General features: G+C 38.2%; 1 protein-coding gene across 1 annotated transcript in view; it reads right to left on the reverse strand.

Moving 5' to 3' along the window:
* CNTN1 (contactin 1) overlaps positions 1-22,901 on the reverse strand; it is a 271,066-nt gene that overhangs the window by 93,607 nt on the left and 154,558 nt on the right. The window contains exon 3 of the mRNA XM_052789887.1: positions 10,846-10,975. Coding sequence (XP_052645847.1) covers positions 10,846-10,957 — 112 coding nt within the window. The 5' untranslated portion in view covers positions 10,958-10,975. The remainder of the gene's footprint in view (positions 1-10,845; positions 10,976-22,901) is intronic.

Genomic DNA, 22,901 nt, shown 5'->3' on the forward strand with positions numbered 1-22,901 from the left:
TAAAAGTTCTCGTATTAGATCTGAGTTTCATCTGGTATTTTACTGGCCTCTTGGGTAAGAAATAACGAAGAAAAAAATTGCACCAAGATTATTTGCATACAACCACTCATCTTGTGCTTCATGTGCAATGAAGTCTTTAAACATAAATATTTACATTCTACATAGTAATAACCAACTACGCCAACCTGTTACTACCATAGACAATATAAAACACTGAACTCACACCATCGATTTCAGTGGGTTAGAGTACTGAGCAAAAAATTCCTCTGTCAAGAGAGAGCAGGATTAGTTTGCTTCTTTTGACACCAGTCATCCAAATCACTTTCAGACAAGTCAATTTGTTTTATTATCAGCTAATTCCATCCTTACATGCATCTAATTCATTTTGAAAATCGATTTTACTCATAGATTAAGGATAATGTCATGAAGTAAAGCTGCTTATAATTATGGGAACTGCTCTGTGTATGAACACAACCAGAAAGGGAAGTTAAAAATATATAGTTTATTAAAGACTATTGTCAATTTTTTTAGTTCATAGGAGAAAACAGCAGTTCTTGGGCTTATTTTTTTCCAATACAGAAAATGAAATAAACCCTAATTGTTTACTTTTGTCTTACTCATCCTCAGCTATAGATTGCCCATATCACATATGTTTTTAGGAGTTGTTTTATGTGTGGCAAATCATGGAACGTAAAATGCTTTTGAAGGCTTTTCTTACAGATAATCTGGGTTTGCAGCACTCCAGTATCTCAAACCTTAATGAGATGACACAGAGGAGATAAAGTTCAATAAATGAAGTTATGACAAGAATAGTAACTCCTCCTTTCCTCTTTCTTTCTACTATGTGTACTTTCTTGTGTACTGTAATAAATTTGAAGTAAGACTCTTGACATTAAGTATAGGATTTATCTCACATAATTTTAAAACTTAGGGATATTGTCCAAACTAGTCACATAGGCTTTCTTTAGAGGGTCAGACAAGCATTTCCAGCAAGTAATTCAGATATCCCATTCTTTCTTCACCAGCCACAGAGAAAGCTGAAACCTGTATCCCATACCCAATCTTTAGATGGTTAAAAGAAACTGTAATGAATCTTCCCGTAAGAGAGTCTGGATTTATCTGACTGTATCTGTGCAACGTGACCTGGAGCCTCTCAGCCGAGCCCACTAGCCAAAGCCTACTCCTCGCACTGAACCCAGAACCAAAGCCTACTCCTGGAGCTGAACCTTCTGAGGTAGCTGTAACACCATCACTAGCAACAACAGGAATGCTATCAGCAATTTATCTCCCATTTCCTCAAGTGTTAAGATTTGGGGGGGGGAGGTACGGTGATGGCACAGCCCACTCCCACAACTGATGAGGGACCTATTATTATACACTTGGTTTTACTTGTTTTGCAGCAGCATCTAGAAACCTCTGTGGAAGGTCAGGGAGCACGTGGTGAGGCAGTACTAAGAAAACAGTCTTTGCCCTAAAGAAATTATTATTTCACTCCACTGCAGCACTGGAAGTGCAACTGCACTTTCTGCTTCTTACTTGTTCTGCAGGGCTCAGACACCCAGAGAACACAGAGAAGGTCAAGCACGAAGAGATATTATTGTCCTTACATCCTCACATGTCCAAAGATAACAGTGTACCTGTTCCTTCTTAGCCAAATTTTAACATCCTCTAGTGGATGTCATAGAAATATACGTTTTTGTCCATGAACGTTATGCAGAAATGCATTGAAATAGTGATTTTATCAAGATATATAGGAACATAATTTCTACCGTACCAGATGACTCATCAGTTCCTTTTCCAAACTTTCCAAACTTTTTTTTTAATGCAATACCTCTCCATACCATTTACTGCTGGCACACATACTGCATTTGGATCTATAAACAGTAAATCACAAAGTGTAGGTTTAATCTATGAAGTTCCTGGGGGTAAAACTACTGTCTCCTTGGGTATCTTCCTTCATGGGACTGTAAAGTCTGGAGAGCTTTCCTAAATCCATTTATGAAGCAGAGTTTAGTGCTCAGATTAAATATGACATTAGATATGATGAATGGGTATGTGTGAAACAGAAGACAGCTCATGAGTTCAGCCATTTTCTGTTTTATAATAGAGCTGAGAAAATGGTAACCCCAGGCAGCTGGCACATCGTGGCTGAAGTAAGGCATGTTACTCATGCTGTAGTACTTTGTTTAAAAGAGTGAAGACTCATCACCACCACTACCAATTTTTAATGACTCTTTCTAGGTTCAATCATGATCTTCTTTGCTTTCTATCAGTTCTACACTTGGATAGCTTCAGAGAGTTAGGAATTTCCTGGATCGGCACCGATGAGGTGAGAACGGGCCACTGGTGCGTTGTTTTCCAGGACACCAGGTTAAAGGAGCAAGTTGCAGCACAGCAAACTCAGTGCAGTACATTTCCTCTGACTTCTGTTGCTACTTTCAGCACTGGGAATCGTAAGGCTGATACGTACCACGCAGGCAGGGAACGTGCATTAAGAAGGGAAGAGCTGATGATCTTAATCGGGACTTCGTATTGTGTGGCAGAAAATTTGGAAAAGGGAAAAAAATACCACCCTATTTCCTGGTAGATGCATCTACTAATAATTACACATTACTTCACAGTTAACATTTAACAACCACCGTAATTCAAATATATTTATTTTCTTCTGCTCATGGACAGTTGCCACAAGTACACAGGGAGTTACTTTATACCTGATGTGAGATGTTATTTTGTAGGGAACCTGAAATGGATCATTCTTACAATTTATCTAATTGAATTATTTGTACAGACTGCTACCTGTCTTTTCTATATACTTATTCTCACATTTTGCATAATCAACTCTTTATCTAACCTGAATACAGAAAAGTAGAAGAAAAAGACAAAATCCCCAAAGGAAATAGCATACTGTAATTTTACTGTCTTTTATAATGATTTGCTCAAATGTCTCTCAAAGACAGGTCACTAAACCATGTTAGGACACTTGTGCATCATTCTATCTTCGCATGGCTAGTATGAGAAAAAGCAAAAATGTTATAAATTAACATTTACTTTCACTTTCTAATTTGATATACTGAGAGAGATTGCAGGTACACCTTCATTTTCTACATTCTTTAAAAGGTATACATTTCCATGTTGGCTTATAGGGTAGTTATAATTTATATTTCATGCAGGAGGTGTGGAATGTTCTTTACTTAAGAGTAAAAATAATCTTTTAGCTTTTTCCTTATTTACAAAGTTATTAATGCTTTTTCTTTCTAGAATGTACAAAAGTGACCCACATTTGGTTTCAGAACAAAACTGTCATGGCTGATATACAGTGTTACCACACCATTTTTTTAGAAAGTTATATATTTCAAGTGATTCACCAGAAATGGTGGATATATAGTTATGTGGCAATTCATTGGGAAAGTAGGTTAAATGGGAAGTCAAATGTAAGATCAAGTCACTTCAGTCGAATCCTTCACACATTGTGAATCATGTGCAAGAGATTTTTAATGGATGTCTATTTGTATATTTTCCTTATTTGTTCTAAAGTGTCTTTAATCTCACTAAATCCTCAAACCACAAAAAAATACAGAAGTAATTGAATATTAGTAAAGGAAGCAGCTGATTAAACAAAAGGGAGCAAGCGTTCCCTTAACCAGTACTGAGGGCACTCGGGCTTCTCAAAGGGCTCCCAGATCCAGCACCATTAAAAAAGTCTTTTACTCAGGAAGAACAACTTGCTTGCATGTGTCAAACAGAAAAACGTCAGTGTGTAAGGTACCATATGCAAAAGAAACTAAGAGAGGAAATGACATTGGGTATTACTGAAATACAGTGAAGGGCTGGCAGTAAAACATGCGGGGCTATAATTGCCTATGAATCCATATGATACAGTGGATGTATCCTAAGGCCCTAATCCTGCAAACACTGCTGCGCATGCATTCAACCCCATAGTAAAAAAATCCAAAGCTCCAAGACCAGAAGATCAAACCTCCATATACTAGAAGGGAGTGCTGAAAAATAAAGGGAGAAAGATTTGAATGCTCTTTAAGACCTACAGATTGCATACTTGAACAAACAACATTTTGCTTTAAAAAAGAAAAGGCAAAACTGTATGAATTTTCCTCTCAGAATGTCTGCATAAAACAATTCATTTTGAAGATAATTGTAAGAAGGTTGGCAGTATTTTTTTGATGGATAAACGCCTAATAATTCCACTGTAATGAAAATATGTTTTCCATGAAAATATATTTTCAATGAAAGATGGTAACACTTTTAGTAAGGGATGGCTACAAGAGCTTCTGCTGGAAATATTAAGCTCTTTAACTTCATCTTTAGCAAAGGTAAAATGGTAATACTGTTTGCTTAAAGCAAATAATAATAAGACAGCATTGAAAGTGCTTGTTTAAGTTCATTAAAGGCCTCTCATTCTTTCAGGAACCTGATCCATCACAAAATTTAAGCACGTAAGTTGATCCAAATCAACAAGCTTAGGTATAAGTGCAATGTTAAGCACATGTTCAAGTCTTCTGCTGCATAAGAATCAACTTGATTCTAAAAACACCACAAATTGTGACGTGAGTATCAATAGCAAATTACAGCGAAGTTTTCCAAAGGTCAATGTCTGAAAGAAGCTAAACCAGGGGGAAAACCTTAAGATCCCATCACTCCTCCTGCGCACTGAGATAAAATTATTTTAATTAGCATCTTTATTTTTCTAATGAGCCTCCTCCTTCTTTTTCTGTTCCTGCTTCCTGTACACCTCTCTATTTCCCTGGCATTTAACATTGCCATAAGTGGCTGCTGGAGACAGTCATTGGTATCACGCTCATCAGTATTGATCTACCTGACAGTGTTGTATCCTGTTACATATTTTCACGAGAGAGGGACAAAGATCTGTTGACACAGCACATGGCTAGATTAACCTGGAATGCTAATGGATGCTGAACAGAAGAGCCATGGACTCATTCATTAGCTTACCTAGCACTAAGTCGTCAGGATCCATATCGTCTTTGCAAGCCTAGAAACCATTTGATATTTAGTAGATCTTGTACTGTTTTCAATATGTCACAGAAATGAGGGCCTACTAGTGTCTGACAAACTCATGGTCAGAAACAAGATGGTCTGGGAATGAGCCAAATTATCTCTACTGGGCTTGCAGGAAAGTAAACAAGGCACTTCCAGGTTTCTGAGCATTACGATCGCAAAACACATTATGATTATTTATTTACAAGTGCCAGACACTCTGCAGTAGCCTGAAACGGTCTTCTAAGATCCAAGCAGGGACATGGCAGACAAGGTAAACAGGTATCAAGTATATTCATCCACTTTGTATTTTAGAAGAAAATGCACATCTCTCTTTAGCAATTGTGAATAATGCCATATGTTGTGATAAAAAGCTTTAAATAATGTAGATTCTGGCCCTCAGTTCATAACATGTATTTTTGAACCTACTGTTCCAGAGAAAATCCAAGCTATATATAATTTAAGGTTTGGGGGTTGGATCGTTTTTTTGAGATAAGAACAGTTTAATAATTGAAAATTATTTGAATTTAATTGAAAATAATAATACTAAAGGAAGATAACAAAAAGACAGTGAAATATAACCCAAGATACACAAGTGATGCACAGTGCAATGGCTCACCACCTGCTGACCGATGTTCAGCCAGTCCCCGAGCAGCAATCTGTCCCCACCCCCGGCCAACTCCCCCCAGTTTATATACTGGACATAACATCACATGGTATGGAATACCCCTTTGGCCAGTTTGGGTCAGGTGTCCTGGCTGTGTCCCCTCCCAACTTCTTGTGTCCCTCCAGCCTTCTTGCTGGCTGGGCAAGAGGAGCTGAAAATTCCTTTGACTGAGTATAAACGCTACTTAGCAATAACTGAAAACATCAGTGTGTTATCAACATTCTTCTCATACTAAATCCAAAACATAACACCATACCAGCTACTAGGAAGAAAATTAACTGTATCCCAGCTGAAACCAGGACATCCACAAAACTCATGATGTAGCATTTCATGGTCTATAAAGAAGATTCCGTCATCCTGACGGAGAAGAGGTACCAGTGGAAGCCAGCAAGATGCTAAAGGGACATCAGTTTCCAAGAACCAGTCATCAGTCAAACAGAAAAAGTAACCACTCAAGCAGTCCCACTTCATATTATACGAAAGGGTTAGATTGTCTTTGGGAAGTCTGCCTCTACTTTTCTGGACTGAAAAGAGTGGGAGAATTACCCCTATCGCATATGTGCCAGTGAAGTCCTTGAAGAGCCGCATCGTTAATTATGTAGTTTCTCCTTTACAGCAAGTTTCAAGGATGAAAGGTTCCAACCCTTGGCAGAGCGAGTTTCTCCACTTAAGCCTAAGAATGACAGGGTACAGCTTGCTTGTCTTGTCAGACTGCCAAGAGGAACACCAGCCAATACCAATTATAGTACTTTTAAACATACTCACATTTGTCTATTAGTTACTTAAATCATTTAGGTGATTCTTCCTTAAAAACCTAAGTGTTACTTCAAAAGTGACTTAAGAGCCTAACATGTTGATCTCATGGGAAAGCCAGTGCTCAGCAAATTAGGGATGAAGGTAAAGTGCAGTAGTTACTCTGCACAATCTCCCCACACAAGCCTTCCAAGTGTGTATGAAATACCAGCAACGTACTCAGAAATTCAGCTGCCTTTTGAGGCCTGATCTGACCCTAACTCAGGTACTGCCTGGCTCTGAACCATGAAATCCCAAGGTAAAAAGTAGAACGGTTTCATCAGAAGTAAAATATCGGCGGAACACAGTAATATTTTTTGCTGTTGATTCCTCTTTTAGCCAAATGTAATCAAGTATTCATTAAGCACAATAAAATATAGGGCCTTTGCAGCTTTTAATTAGTCTTTTGGAGGAAGAAACAAAACAAGCCTATTGCTGAAAGACTTAATTCTTCTGGTTCAAGGTTATTATCCCAAGTGAAGATACACTTTGGTTCATTGATTTATATGGGATGTACTAGATGAAAGAAAAGTTTAGAATCGAGACTTAGCAATAGGATATGAATTTAATGGGGAGTCAAAGGCAACTTAGAACTATGTTGGAGAGAGCCCAGATGTCAGGGGAAAGAGAAGAAGAGTCAAATATTACCAGTAACAGGCATGAAACAACTTTTTTGGCAGTGGACTGACAATCATCACAATGTTCCCTGAGGAGTGATTTGCTGCTCTCATTTGCCTTACACTGCTCAAAGCGCACTCCGAAAAACAACCCTTATTATAACTGTCCGTTCTATCAGTAAGTGAAAGACCAAATTACTTATGGCTTTTTCATCAATTTATATCTGCAAGACTACATTTCAATCACTAATTTACCTGGAAAATAAATATTGCTCCTGTCTCATTGCAGAAGATGATCTCTGCCTATACTTCCAATGCACTGATTCATGTAATATTTGCTTCCCTTCGGTCAAGTGTGCATTCCCCACTGATGGGAAATGGCCAGTCATTGTAACAATTCTCAGCGTCTGCCTTTGATTACCACAAAACAGAACTGGCTAAAAGTCGGGGGTTTTATTCCAAGAAAAACTCCAAATTTCTAAAAAATATGTATTTCAGTTTGGGAAAAAAATATTTTTAAATTTCTTGCAGCAGGAAAAAGATCAATTTGAAAACAGGTAAAAACACTTAGCTTATAGAGTGTCAGAATACCTGTCACCCTTTCAGGCCAAATTCTGAACATCTCAAGTCAGTGTAGCTTCAGATTTTCAGCTTCCTAGCTCCGTGTTTCCCAAATACTTCTAGCTGGTAAGTCTGAAAGCTCTCAATTCTCAATCAAATGCATGAATTCTGAATATTTTCAGGTTTTTTGGCTGATATCTTTGAACTTGGGACAGACCATATGGTGAGACATGTCAAAGGACATTGACCCTGGAAGCTATCAGTTTCCTGGCTCCAGAGCAGTTAATATCGTAGGTCTGTTTAGGGGCCATGGGTTGCAAAAACCTTGACTGGTGGCTCCAGGGTCATGGATTGGTTTGCCCAAAGGCAACTTACAGGGCAGAATGACCTAGAACTGTGGGTCCAGCACCACAGGGGGCAAGGTGAGCCAAATACACTTCCAAAGAAACCCCGTGTTTTGTTAAAAACTGCTAAAGCAACTTCTTTAATATTCTGCTTTCAACATCTGCTCCCAGCTCATTTGTCTCTTTGCTCTCGTGCTTGGTGTGTCTTGTTAATGAAATGAGAACTCATGATCTTTACTCAAAAACTGTCCCCGATTCCCACATTCTCCATTATTGTTGCCATTGCCAGCATTCCCCTTGATAGTATCGTGTGTGAAAGAACACCTCCTAGAACTTGACCTGATCATTCTAATTATGCTCCTTCTTTCTCTACAGTATCTATCTTTCACTTTTTAACCACACCATGCACGCTTCCAAGCAACCCCTTATATTTTATCTTGGTTACTGCAGCTATGTATTTTCTGGATACCATGACATTTTCATTGCCAAGAAATACAGTGAAAAGGAAAATTTGCTAAGACTAATTGCCAGCAGCTCTAGCACTCATTTGAAATGAGAAACCCTCCAGCAAGATTCAAGTGCCGGGGCAGAGCAAAGACTGCAACATCAGATTTATATAATCCAGATGGGTGTCATAAACCCTAGATGACAGAGGCAGACTTTCTCTCAACTCAAATGGATATTTAATTATTTATGCAAAGTACAGCAGGTCCAAGAGCAGAGAGTGTGCATGCTACTCAGCCTTGCAATAATACACCAGAAATAGCGAACTCCCTCTGATTATATAAGACTACAAATCTTCCACATTGGAGGATGGTGCCATATCTTTAGAGGTGGAGGTAGGTCTTATCTTTGGCTTTTGATGAAAAATGCAAGCAAGTATTTATTCCATACCAGAAGATAAGTTAGGAATTTTCTCTGAACTGGTAACAGAACTATTGGAACCTGCCCCTGTTCGAAACCCTTCACACCAATGGCTCCTACTCTTCTTGCAGGAATCTACCACAGCCAAGTACAGTCAAAGGAGAGATCAAACAAACATTGCCATGAATATATCAATGCATACTCAAACTGTATGGAATGTCACCATAGCCATCTTTGTTCTTCCTATGTCACTTACTCATGGCCTTCATAGCACACAATCTCCCCATGTCATTCCACGGCACCTGCCAGGAGGTGCATTCTGGTGCCAAGATTTCTAGCTTCTGGGCACAACTGCAATGTGCGTAATACACAAGTAGTAGCATTAATCATCTGGTCCTGCCTGTCAGGAAATTAACTGAACATTTGTTCTCAGTGATTGACTCAAATTTTTTTATCAACCAATGTCCAGCACTTGCATAATATTAGTGATGGCAGTTGACAGCCTTCTTCCACCCCCCCTCCCAGGAAAAGCCCAGTGTCGAATTAAAATGGTGAGTTTTAAGTTTTAACTCTGGTGCTATCAGCAACCCTCATATCTTAACAAAGCAAAGGCCCTTGAAACACATAATAAATACATTGTAAGCATGAGATCACAACATTTTAAAGGTCTTGATTTTTATTAGGCATCAGTATATCCTCCAGCAAACTCAGACGTGGGGTAAAGAACAATGTTCAAATCCTCCATAGAATAAAATACTGTTCTCACTAAACCGGAAAGGACTCCTGGGACCTATGGAGTAATTTCTTAAAGCCAATGAGCTTACATCACAGTATTAATCAGATTTTTTGACTCAATAATACAAACAATATAGTCTCATGGCAGTGAAATTGAGGCAATGCCTGAAATGGCAGGCCAGATTAAGCAAGCCTATGAACCGCTCACGTCAATTACGAACTCATTAAGTACACAAAGAACTCCCCAAAACACAAGAATGTTTCATGACATGCAGTAGAACTAGTTGTATGAGTAACTTTCCCCTCAAAGTAGGGAAGGATCTAAAGCCTACCCTGAAAATAACCAAAACATTAGTACACAATATTTGCACTTTTCAAACCTCAGTCAGTATTTCGTGTATGTACAATTTAATCATTCTGCTTTTTACATTTTCTGATCTCAGTTCATGCAGTCTGTATGTAAGCAAAATGTTTTCTTGCTTGAGAAGAGCTCTACTTATGCTGGCAATCCAATTCATCACAGCAACTAAAAACCAGCGTTCATTTAAATTGGCATGGAAGTCTGAAACAAGCTTTATAAATCTCAAAGTTGTTTGGAACAGTTGGAACAGAAACTAGATTTTAATCCCGAATTTTAACTTTCCAAAGAACTCCTTCTATCTCTTAGAATGAGCCAAAACTTCAGTTGCAAACGCCTCCGTAATTTCAGATGTTAGAAATATTACTCCTGAATGTTTTAATATTTATGACCCCATCTCTACTTATGAAATGTTTTACAATTTGTAATGTAAAATTAAAGTCAGTATATGCAACATTGCCCCACTGTATTATGAAAACTACCACTATATTGTGCTGGTGGAATTTTATGAATTTTATGAATTTTAGATGGTGTCTATTTTATAGAATTTTGTGTTTAGTGTCTCTTCTTACGGGCGTATTTCCATTCTTCTAATCATGTTGACCACCAGTGCACAGACAGTAGATACATTTTTTATAATCTAGAGAAAGAATTAATTCCATATACCAAATTAGAATAGACAAAACCAATTTTAAAGTCCAGATCTGTCCTTCTGCAAGTGTTTAATTATGGTGTCCATTCTAGTAAGTATGCTTCCTTACAGTTTCATCATTCACATTTAGTAATTCATTGTATCTGCACAAATAAATTAAACCCATACAAACAGCATAATTGACCTTGAAATGCATTAAACTGACAACAGTTACTTAAATGAATTAATATGGGAGGTCATCTTACCTGTCAGGCTGAAGACGAAACAGGGTGTAATAAGATGATAGATGAGTAACCACATAGTTATCTTATGTTCAGCAATTATCTCAAAAGGAATTGTGCCTTGCAATACCACCATTCAGAGTGCTAAAAATACCTGATTACAGAGAAAGAAAAAGGAGTGAATAATTCTGACATCAGGCTTTATCTCATATCACATTTCACTTGCCAGATTATTGGTCTAAACTGAATACTTAAGAGTTAATATAGGATAGAGTCTTTTGAATAATAAATGCATTATCAGATTTGCTGGATCAAATTAATGATCTCTTTTATTCAGAGAGCACACTGTTTAAGAGCACTCAGATTTTCCCGTGATAGTAAGTAATATGGCAAATGTTAATACTGAACATCCTCTTTTGGACTCATCTTCCTAAACCAAAACTTCCTAAACCAGATCCTCTCTCTGTGAACACTTCGTTATTAAAAATATTAAAATATTACATAGTTTGCAATAAAATAAGGAAAGTCCAGATTCTATCCTCCTTCATCTCAGTAAATACTACATTACGATTAATGATTTCAAAGTCTGTAAAAAGAAAATTACAGTGAAACTGAAGTACATTAATCTCTTTCATGATTCATTTATTTTGTCCAGCATATCATTCCTTTTAAACTTTTAACATACAATTCATGATCCTCTGGAAAGGCGGTATTAATTTTTATGAGTTACCTTTTAAATGTTGAATATGATCATTATTGCAATGTCGTATTCAAAGTTTTCTCTTTTCCCTCTGCGAGAAACTCTGCCTCTATATATACTAAAACCAAGCTAAAGAAGAAATATGCACCTTCTTTTGAATATTCTAAGATTTTAGAAATCATTTTTCAGAATACTTTTCTTCTGTAACATTTTTTACTTCTTTCAATCAGAATATTTTGCTAGCTTTTTGTTTCTGGCTGGTGGCTGTTATCTATTTCTTTAAGGCAATGTGCCATCATGCTTGCAGTGTGCAATTTTCTGTTTTGTTTAATGGATTTCTTGCCATGAATATATAAACGCATCCTTTACATCCATCGCATCTTCTTCATACTTCTCTTGATGGGTTCTGCTGTAGCACTGGTTAAGTTACGACCCTCACACAAAGCAAGGCTTGCAGCTTATCACTGACAGAATATTGTTGTATCTCAGGCACGTGCCAATATCACCCATTCCTCTCAGTATATTAATTTTGTTACTATTTCATTATAAAATATGCTTATACATACTTGAATACCCTTCAGTAACACGCATCCTAGAACATGTTGCGTGCTAATACGGCATTGTCACTTTTTGCAAAATGTAATCTCGATGCTACTGTTTTCCAGCTTCCCTTGCCAAGTACTCATGACTCCAATAGCGGTTTCTACCTTTTACCAGGACTCTTGCTCTTTCCAGGTCAAAATTTTTACTAAATTGTTCTCTTCTTCCAAAATCCAAATGTTTTAGAACTTGTTTTGAAACTGCCCCGTTTCCCCACCTCCAACACCAAGAAACGGGCCGTTCTGAATTTCAAAGCACGTGTACAAACATACCTGACTCCCTAAGTATGTGTGGGATCAATGCTGCTCTGATTAACAGAGAGCTTCTGGTCTGAGCTGCCGCTGGACACGCCTGTCTCAGTGTGCGTGTCTGATGTCTCTCCTTGAGGTGGCTAAGAACACGTCTTGGTCACTGGGGCCTCACGCTTATCCCCTCCTCCTCAGAATAACGTTAAGAAGGTGTTTATCTCAACATGCCTCCAATAGCGAGCTTTCCTTAGAAGAGGGGTGTTTTATTTAACTCATAGTGTAGGAGAATGGCAAGAAATAACACAAGAGAATCTTTTTGGCTCAGAAATTAGAGCAGCTGTTGTACTTCGCATTTCTCCTTAACAAACAGGTCAAAACTGTATTAGTTGCCATGACCCTAAAATGATAGCTGTTACATGAAAACAGTGCTCAGCAAAACACATAGAACAGTGATCCCCAGAACTGAGATTTATTTAGAAAAATTCCCTGGAAAAAGGCTCTTATGTTGGCAACAAATGCATATGCTTACTGTAGCTGGATCCAAGGGGAAGAATTTACTAAACATCTTTACCCTCCTACTTCTGTTGGCACTAAAGTTTCTTCAGACTCTGTACACAAAGGATATTCACAACTATTTCAGGCATCTACCTTAAATGACCAAGGTATGAACTACTATGTCTACATGATTCCTCCAAAAGACAGTGGTTGGCTACATCAACAAATGACTTTGTATACTTTTCCAGCAACCATATCCCAGCTATGAAGCTTCTTGTGTTATGACACTGCCTTGCCTGGAACATTTATTTCCAAGTGACGTGAGTTAAATTGCATAGTTGCGCTGAAATAATACACATAATTAAACAGCAATGAAACAGGAACTCTGTTGGGAACAACGGTAATTACACAGTAACTCATGGTGATAATAACTGTTCAAATATATTGATAGATGAAACTGTTAAGAGTAAACCTGTGTTCTCTCTCTGACATTACAGGCACCGCTGCAGACAGAAGATCCCTCCTCCCTCTCTTTTGCAGTATCCAGGTTTGATTTTGGAAAGTTACCTTGTCCTCTAGCTCTCCAAAAATTCCTTTCTGTTGGCTCAGGAAAAAATGGTTTGAATGCTGGTTCAAATTATGGTAAATAAAAATTGTGTCAGTAAATGCTATAAATACCTCATTTTACTCAGATACAGAAATATCCACCCTGCCAGGATTAAAATCCTTTCCTTGCTCTCACTTTTTTCAGCTGAGTGGGTTCTGTATATATAGCACATCCATCCCTCCTGATTTATCTCAGCTTGTGGACAAGAAGCGAGGCTGTTCCACATCGCTCTGCTGAATTTTGGCAGAACTGCCTGCTATGAGATGAGACAGCACGCGGGTTATCGTCTGTATGTCTGAAGTGGTATGGCTGTACATGACGTTACCACCCAGCTGCCCAAGGAGGAGTCCAGGCGTAATTGAGGCAGCAGCACTCGCGCCCGAGGCAGCACTGTGGGCTGCAGCGCTCACGCGGCATTACCTACTGCCTCTTTTGCTTTACAGCTCTCAACCTTTTTTTCTTCGCAGAGAAGGACGTTGTTGCCTAAATAAAAATCATTCCTGAACAACAGTACGACTCACTTTTCTGCCCTGTAAAAGCAGAGAGTGACTGCATGCCTGGACGTACTCCTTTTAATCTGCACAGTACGCTATCCTTTTCTCGCAACAAAGCATCACAATTTTAGCAAACGAGTAAGACATTTTTAAAATATGTAATAAAATGAGCAGGCATTTAACTGCAACTGTGTCAAGTTTAATTACTATCTAGTGCTCATTAACAGATTTGGGTCCCTTTTGACTGTTCAGTTTCCCAAAAGAGCCAGTCACCACTACAGGGTCTTTGCCTTGCTAGATTCAAGAGAACTCCTTCTGGTGAGCTGTCTGGAGTGCAATCCTCCCAAAGGAGGTGGGGGAAAACTGGGACACGGGCTGCTGAATAGGAAGCACATTGAATTTTGAACACAGGGACCTCCCAGAATGCTTCAGGAGCCTTGCAGTGTCTTGTGAAGCTTCATTAGGATGAGAGGTGTTCCCAGGACACAAGGTTAGACCTGCCTCTCTATACTACCCAGTTGTAAGGCTTTTTTAATCTCTCAAAACGCACTACAGGAAAACGTCTACATTTTCTTCCATATTCTGTGTGGCTTTCTTCAGGTCTTCACTGCACACTTTGGCCTTCATTAAGGAGAAAAAGACACTTGTTTTACAGCTATGAAAATAGTCAGTGTTTTCCATCACTTCCCTACGTAATCCAAACACGTAGATGACATCATCATTTTGCAGGGACATAAAGCATTCATAATGCAGACACAAAAAGAAATTACAAACAGCAGGTAACGGAAGTCAGTTGAATGAAGATCGTAAGATCAACAGCAGTGCAAATAGGCTACATAATCTACTAGATTTGAAATCAAGAAGGGGTGGGAATAGACAAGGGAAGGCAGACCAACAGTGGGGGATGTTAATGGCGTGAAGAGGAAGCAAAGAAACAGAACTTGGCATTACAGAGGGGAAGGATGTCATGTGGGACATGTAAGTGATGTGTGGGAGGATGGAAGCAATAAACCAACCCAAAAGGGCAGTCAGAACGAAAGGCAGAGAGGGAAAGCAAAGGAGATGGAGATTTAGGTAGACGGAGGAGCATGAGGATTAGCTGTCACCTCTGTCAGTAAATCTCAACATTTACCACGGCAAGATCTTCCCTGAACCTCCCTTGCCGAGGCTGTCAGCATGGGAGCAGCGTGATCGCTGCATCAGCCCCCGACACCGGCTCAGGGCTCCTCTCAGGGACCCCAAGTGCTGAACGGGCAGAGAGGGGGCAAAGGAAAGGGTTTAGGAGCTCTGGCTCGGTACACTTAGCTAGGAGAGGTAAATCAAGATGCTTGTTACAATTCTCATTTCCTGGTATATTATGATAATTATTCACATTCAAGTTTTAGAATTAGTAGAGATTCCGTCCAGATTAGATTATAAATAGATACAACAATCTAGAAGAAATCTCTGGTTCTCCACCCTTTTTCAAAACATGAATGTATATAATTGCAATAATTCACTAGTAAATTAACACAGTGGCAAGTTATAATCAAAGCCTTTTAGAAGCCCTACAATACTTCAACCTAATCAGTGTTTTGTATTTGTTTTTACTTCAGGCTCTTTTAGTAATTTTAGTAAGCATCTAATTGCTCGTTATCTTGATTTTCTTAAAAGAGTTTGCGTTTTTGCTATGATAACTAACTCCTCATAAATCTTATTAGTTGCTCAATATTTAGAATTACCAAGAAACTTCTGAATTTAACAAAAATAATGATGTACATTGCATATTATTCATTGTATCACCCTTTCCCCTTGTCTATTCTTTTGGTCTTTGCAATTTAATTTTGTGGTCATTCAACAAGTTTTGGCATTCTAGGTTAGACTGCGCCACTAGAAAGGGTACTACATCTTATTCAAAAATCTGGCACCTCAACTTTCACCCACAACCCCTTTATTTACTTCTGAAACCAATACCTTAGCCACTAGCATTTCCTTGCCTTCTCTTATTACCAGAAAGGTGACGACAGTCAAGTTCCTTGCCACTGCACAGATTTATCTCATTACAGTGGTCCAGGATTACTGTAAGTAAACTTCCAAGCCAGCCCTGCTATTATAGCACTGCTGCATCTACAGAAAATTTTAGATGTTAGCTGGCTATCTCTCAAGAGTCCAAATATGGCTTTAGTACCCTTCACAAAGGCATGTAGAAACACTTCATTTCCTTTTGCTCATCTTTGATTTCTATAATTATACTCTTTGGTTTTGCCAGATTTGTTCAAGTGGAAATGGAAGTTCAAAGCCACTGCCCCCAATACTGCCCACTGGCCCAAACAGTCTGTCACCAACAGTTGTGCTTCTAGTATTTTCACATCATCCTATTTAAAGAATATAGCTACTCTCTCCATTTCACATGAATGAAAGCCAGCTAAGAAGCCCATCAATTTGATGGCCCATAAATAAGATACTGTTCCTGAACAGAATTTACACTTTCAGGGACAACACGCAATAACATAACAACCACAAAGTTGGAGCAAAGAGCAGTCTAATCCCCCCCGCTCCGGCCCCGATTACTCAAAAATACAGGTGTTAAATAAATAAATTTAAAACAAACAAACAAACAAACCAAACAGGATCAGTTCATTAATACATTTAGACAGGCTAAATTAATAAGTGATTCTATCACTAGTGGACAAGTCAACCAGCTCTGTGTTTTTGCTTAATAAACATTGACTTGGAAACACAAAGAACCAATGTCTTGGAGGTGATGAGGACTCCAGGTTGTTACAGGGCTTGGCCCAAGTTTCAATGGGAAACCTTAACTTCGGAGCTCAATATAAAACTTCCATTCTTTTACACGTACTTATGAACTCACTTTTCGTGCCTTATTTTCCACTTAAACTGTCATGTCGATAAGCTTAAAAGAACTAACGTCCTGGCACACTAATGATCCGCAATATACTCTGGCTCAGAGTTACCCTTTCTCTCCCCTACCTGCCCCCTTCTTTGGAAGCTGTGACTTCTCTCCAAGAATCAAGCACCAGAAAGACAATTAATTCCTTCTTTAGATGTGTTTTGAGACATGCCTTTTGAACTTGAAAGCAATAGCACCTATTCTACAAAGCAAGAAAACATAGTGCCTATAACAAGAAACAAAAAAATCAAATATATTTGGAGAAGATTATTACAAGATACAGAAGGTACCAGGGATCTGAATGGCAACCTTACTGTTACAAGATGTCTGTTTTCCGTGGCAATTTTCTAATGCACCATTTTTTCAAGTAGGACAACACGCTGGTAGTTAATCATACTGTGAATTTAACTCTCCTGTTTCCTTTATATTTACACATCAAAGAATTCAGACCTCGAGAATCAGTAACTTCTTCAGTCAGTTGCTCAGTAGGCACTTTTGCTCTTTTGTTAGGCAATTAAGAAGCCCTATGGGCCTTTTCTTTGCTTGCCTGCTACATCATCCTTCCCATTTTCATTTTTTTCACTCTTTGTTTTGGCTTTCTGATATTTTGTCAGATAGTTCACCCAACAAATGAGATGTTTTCTTTTTCTTATTTGCATCCACAGATTCATTATGAATCAACAGTCATTCTCTTCCCTACAAGGGTTTTACAGCGGTCACACATCTATCTCATCTTGCAGTTAATCAACGACTCTGTAGCAAATGGTCATTTAGTATTGCTATTATAAAAATATTTTTTTAGGAAGGTTAGGCATCTTCTAATTTGTGGTAAGTTCAACAACTCAGCTTTACTATTAATTACGAATACAGTTTGGTTACTTTTCTTGAGTCATTGAACTGCAAAACGCTTTTGTTTTGAAATACCTTCAGATAATGAAGTGTCGCTTAGCGGTACTTAAAACTGTCTTTAATCATCATGTCAGCAGCAAAGGGTCAGGCAGCCAGTCCTCCAAGTCCCTGTTCACACTGTTTGCTCTATCAGCAACTGGCTGTTCTTTCTTCTAAGGTAATAAATAAGAAAAAGATCACTAACTGCTACTGTAACTCACAGGCATTACTCACACTTTTCCGAAAGCACGCTGTAAGGGCTTTGCTGCTTAAAGATTGCCTGGTAAAAAATTTCAGCAAACAAAAATCAATAAACCTCCTGCCAAGCACCGAGCATCACGCCGAACAGCATACTACTCTTTTCCTATACTTACAGGTAGCTTCCGTTTGTGTCTTAAAGCCTAATTAGTTTAACTTTGACTCCAGGATAACCAAACATACCCAAGGCTCTAAAACCAGCATGAAAAAAAGATCAGCTGTGAATACAAACAAATATCCATTATTAAAACCAGGCATTCTTTCGTACAATAACGAGGATTTTTTGGTTACTTTGGTCAACTTTCAAGGGATAAAACCCATTAAATTCTCCAGTAAAATTAAGTGTATAATTGCTGTTATCGTTTGGAGTTTCAATTTTGTTCAAGTTCATAAAAGAAAGAACAGACTGCTCAGATCATCTTGAAATTAAATCTTAAATAGATCCATTTCTAAGAAAAAATTCATTTGATATTTCAGAAAATGAAACAAGATTATATGAAAATCTTTATCACACTCTTGGCATTTTCTATCTGATTTTTACATTTTCTTGAACTTAGTAATAACTTGTTATTCATCAGTAAATGAAGATATGGGAATGAATCATGTGTATTCAATAAGTTCATAACAGATGTATTTATATACATAAAAATTTAACAGTTTATCCATATAATCTGTAACTCGGGATACCGTATAACATACTTTCTATTGTACAGCCAAAGACAAGCTCAGTGGGAGATTTCATCTTCAAACTGCATGTTTCCTAGCAACTCTCTTTAAATCAGTGTAGCTTTTTTTAAATTTACATCAATCACTTGGAACTGTTGAGAATGCTTAAAAACATCTCTTTCATCCTGTGAATAAACAGTTCGAATCAGACTAGCAGCTGCAAAAAGGAGAAAAAAAGGAAAATCAATTCAATGTTTACTAGAATTTACTGGTGGATTTTGGAATAATATGTTATTTGTGCCTTTTGGTTTTAAGCTTACACATTTCAGAATAGCTATTGGTGAGATCCATGGGCATTTTTTACAGGTTTGAGTTGCCATCCACCATTTCAAAGGTCCTCTGTGTTTCAAAGACTGCTTTTCAAGGATACTTACTCATGAGGTAAGCTTAGTTGTATTCTGAAGATTTTAAAAGACAAATTATGGTTACGATTGGTTTCGTTACCTACAACTAAAGCATTGTTTCTGTAGTCTTCAGATTTTTTGGAAAAAATAACCAACAAAACAAAACCAACCCTTTTTTTGGAAGCTTAGTTTATTGCCTGCTAACTACCAGTTGATACTTTTCATGCACGTATTCTGTATCAACTCCAGTATAGCCTCAGAGGCACACAGCATCTACAGAAATCTCTCTTTAACACTTAGTCAGCAAGGGGGGATACGTGGACGTGTACCATCAGAACAGCCTTTGGATGAATCCCGGTGTCAAAACCGCTGCACCTGAGAGACACCAGAAAACACACCTTCCCATACTAATCAGAAAGAATATTGATGTCATGATTGCACTTAGATTAAATCAAGGTGGATTGGGGAGGAATAAAGGTGGGAAAATGGACGGGTAAGGGGACAAGAGGGCCCGGCTGCATATCAGCAGTGGGTGGTCAGTACACTTCTCTAGCCTGACCACCAAAGCGTGTCCTGTTTTCTCATTAAACTCCATCTCTGACCACTTTCCTGGGTGAGGGGCTCCGTATTCTGCGTGCATGTGTGTGTACAGAGGCGTAAGTGCCACCACTGGGGTGGGACCATAAGCCCAAGGGACCCAGGTGCCCACGGCAGCAGCAACTGGAGAGACCGGCGCATGTGAGGGGTCTGAGTGGTGGCAACTGGACAAGGGTCCACATTTATGTACGGACACATGCTTTCCACTCACAGGCTTTCATCCCGATCGGCCAGACAGGATGAGGCTGTTGGGGCTGTTTTCTGTTTGTGACTGCTGTTGCTCTCCGTCTGTTGATCTACGCGGCTGTGGCCAGCCACGTACGCTGGTATGTATGCAGTGTGAGCTGCTGAGCATCGCTGCTGGCTGGTCCCAGGCACAGGGAGCCGCTCCAGCCTCACCTCTCTCGGGTGACGGGATTTGGCAACCCCCAACAAAACCAACCAAAAAGTTTGCTGAGCTGCATCTGACCCTGAATTTCTACAACGATGTGCAGGATTGGCTCCATGAGTGCGTGAGCGTTTTATCTTTGTGAGGCGATACGTCTGAAAATGCCAATATTTTATCTTTGTAATACAATAATGTTTATTCCTATAGAAAGTAGTTTAAAGTATGAGAATTACATTATAAAAAGTATGACTAATCAGTTTAATGACTGAACCCAGAGAACCACTTAAGATCACTTCTAAGCAATTAATAGGTCTATGAATAAAGCCAAAAGAGAAGCAGCACTTGATTTTATACATCCAAATCATTCTGCTTTGGTTTTTATTCTTAAGTATCAAGGAGAAAAAAGTTAAATAAAAAACCAAACAGGTATATGAGAGCCAAAGGCCTGATCGACTGAAGTGTCTGCAAATATTTAAGTATAGGATGAACACATACAGCAAAATCACAGGAGGCACTCATCAGTTTGCAGGACTGAAGCCTAGAAAACTGCATTTTAGAGATCTTGTTCCAAGTTTCATATTGTTGTGACAAAAAATACATTTTGATATGTAGAGAAATACAGCTTAGGCAAATCAGCCACAAAAAAAGACATTTCTCTTTAGTTATCAAAGTTACATTAGTAAGTAATTCCATTCCACTAGACTAATTTCAAAGAATTACAAATGTTTTAGTTGATAACTATTCTGTTGAATGTAACATACAAGTGTATTCTTTCACAGATGCTATTTCGGTATGCGATAAGCCAAGAAATCAAAATAACCTTCTCATTTAGAAGGTGTTGATTGCAAAGTAATGATGTAACATCTTGCAGCAACTCCACGTTCTTCCAAGCAATAAAACAGAGCCCCTACAGACTCTGTTAAATAACTGCCTACAGGTCCTGCACAGCTATTCTGTATTTACTGCACTTCCGATACGGACCTGGAAGTGTTCACACCAAGGAACACGTAGTCTCTGACACAGGTGCTTTCCCTGTTTAGGAGCTCCTGACAAAACAAGTGTCATGAAAACTGCAGTAAAGTACATCTGAAAGAGATAATCCTTTCAAAACATGCATCCAACCTGTTTTGATTAAATCTCTAATTTGAAAGTATGAGATGTAGTATGCAGTAGTGTTGGGGTTCATGTGCTTACTACTCCTGTTTTTCAGCACTAAAGAGAGTTCAAACATGACAATGTCCATTGTCGTTGCTTACTAACACTTGCATCGACTTTGTGAAAATGTACTGAAATTTTAATATTTTCCCCTATAATGTCCTACATTTTTCATACTTTGGCCAAAGAGTAATACTTCCTAATTCTTGATGCCCAACTTTTGGGTAAAAGAATAGAATTATTATTATATTTTAATTTTTCAATTAATTTAGGTTTATTTGGGGGTTATATATGACCAAAAGTACACAACAAACAAGGCTGGTCATTTAAATTGTACTGTTAAGTACTCACACAATATTAACTGTTCTGATTTTTCATTGCCTGGCCCCACAAGTGAATGGTAATATACTCACTATGTAAGGAAAAGGGAGAGCACATCATCACCTGCAGATTTTGTTCTACCCAGTAAAAGCCAAGTAATCAGTATACAGTCTGATATCTTAAGTGATATGTTAGTGCATCTACAAATTAGGAACATCCACACATTAACGTCTTTAAAGAAAATCAATTACAGATGCTTTAATCTATTAACTTTTACACGTACTTTCTACCATGCTTGCCTTCATCGTTCTTTCCCGACCTCTTCCCCAAAGTGCTCAACTTTTTCTTAAGTGCCTCAAATATTCAATTGAACTAATTTAACTGGAGAGGCATGTAAGGTACCTTTCACATTCAATTTATCTGGAAAAAAAATTGATAAAATTACCTCCCTGACATACAGCTGAAATGACAAGAGAAGAACAGATAAAATGTTACTCACACTAACCAATATCAGAAATTGAAATATCATTATCTTCACTGGCATCTCTGTACTTTTATACTGATGGAGATACAACGAGAACATAGTCCAGCATGCATTATTAGCACATTTGAAAAGGCAATGTGAAAGATGTGGCTATTTATAACTACCCAAACCTGCTGTATATCACATTCTGTGGTCTGCTAATGCATCTGTCAAATGAATCATTATGGCAACAGCAATTTGGTCATTTGGTCTTTCTATTTCTCAAAATATTACAATAAATCATTTTTTAAATGTACAACATTTGTACTGTAATATTAATTATGTTCTGAAACATTCTGAGAACTCTGGAGGTCTCCTTTTGGTAGGAAAATTTTCTAATTCTCATTACAGTACCAACAATATGAAAAAAACTTCTAATGAGGGAAATGCCTGCAAAATATTTGACATACATAATTAAACTCACCAGGCATTTTGCAACGCAGTTTTATATATCCCCTTTTTCTTCTCATTAACACAGAGTAGCTCTAGGTCACTGCACAGATAGCTTCTGTGCTGATGGTATAACTCTTAAGCAGAAACAAGATGACAGACAGAAGCATACAGTCCTTTGTCAGTACGGCATATGGGGACTGAAGGATTTAAGTAGAAGCACAGCAGAACAAAGGAAATAATATGATGGTTTAGGACCTCAGGACCAGGAAATCAGGAATAATTTCTGTGTGATCATTTTGACGTGTGCATTTCAAAGTTGTTACTTTTCAAATTTAACTCCAGCTTTACGCTTTCTTAGAGTAGAAATTGAACTAAGATCAGATACTGGGACATAAACAAGTGTTGAAAGCTAAATGTTTGAGAGGTGTGTTAGGTCTTCTACGGGAATAAAGC

The sequence above is a fragment of the Harpia harpyja genome, chromosome 6 (genome assembly GCF_026419915.1).
Source record: "Harpia harpyja isolate bHarHar1 chromosome 6, bHarHar1 primary haplotype, whole genome shotgun sequence".
NCBI classification, from domain to species: Eukaryota; Metazoa; Chordata; class Aves; order Accipitriformes; family Accipitridae; genus Harpia; species Harpia harpyja.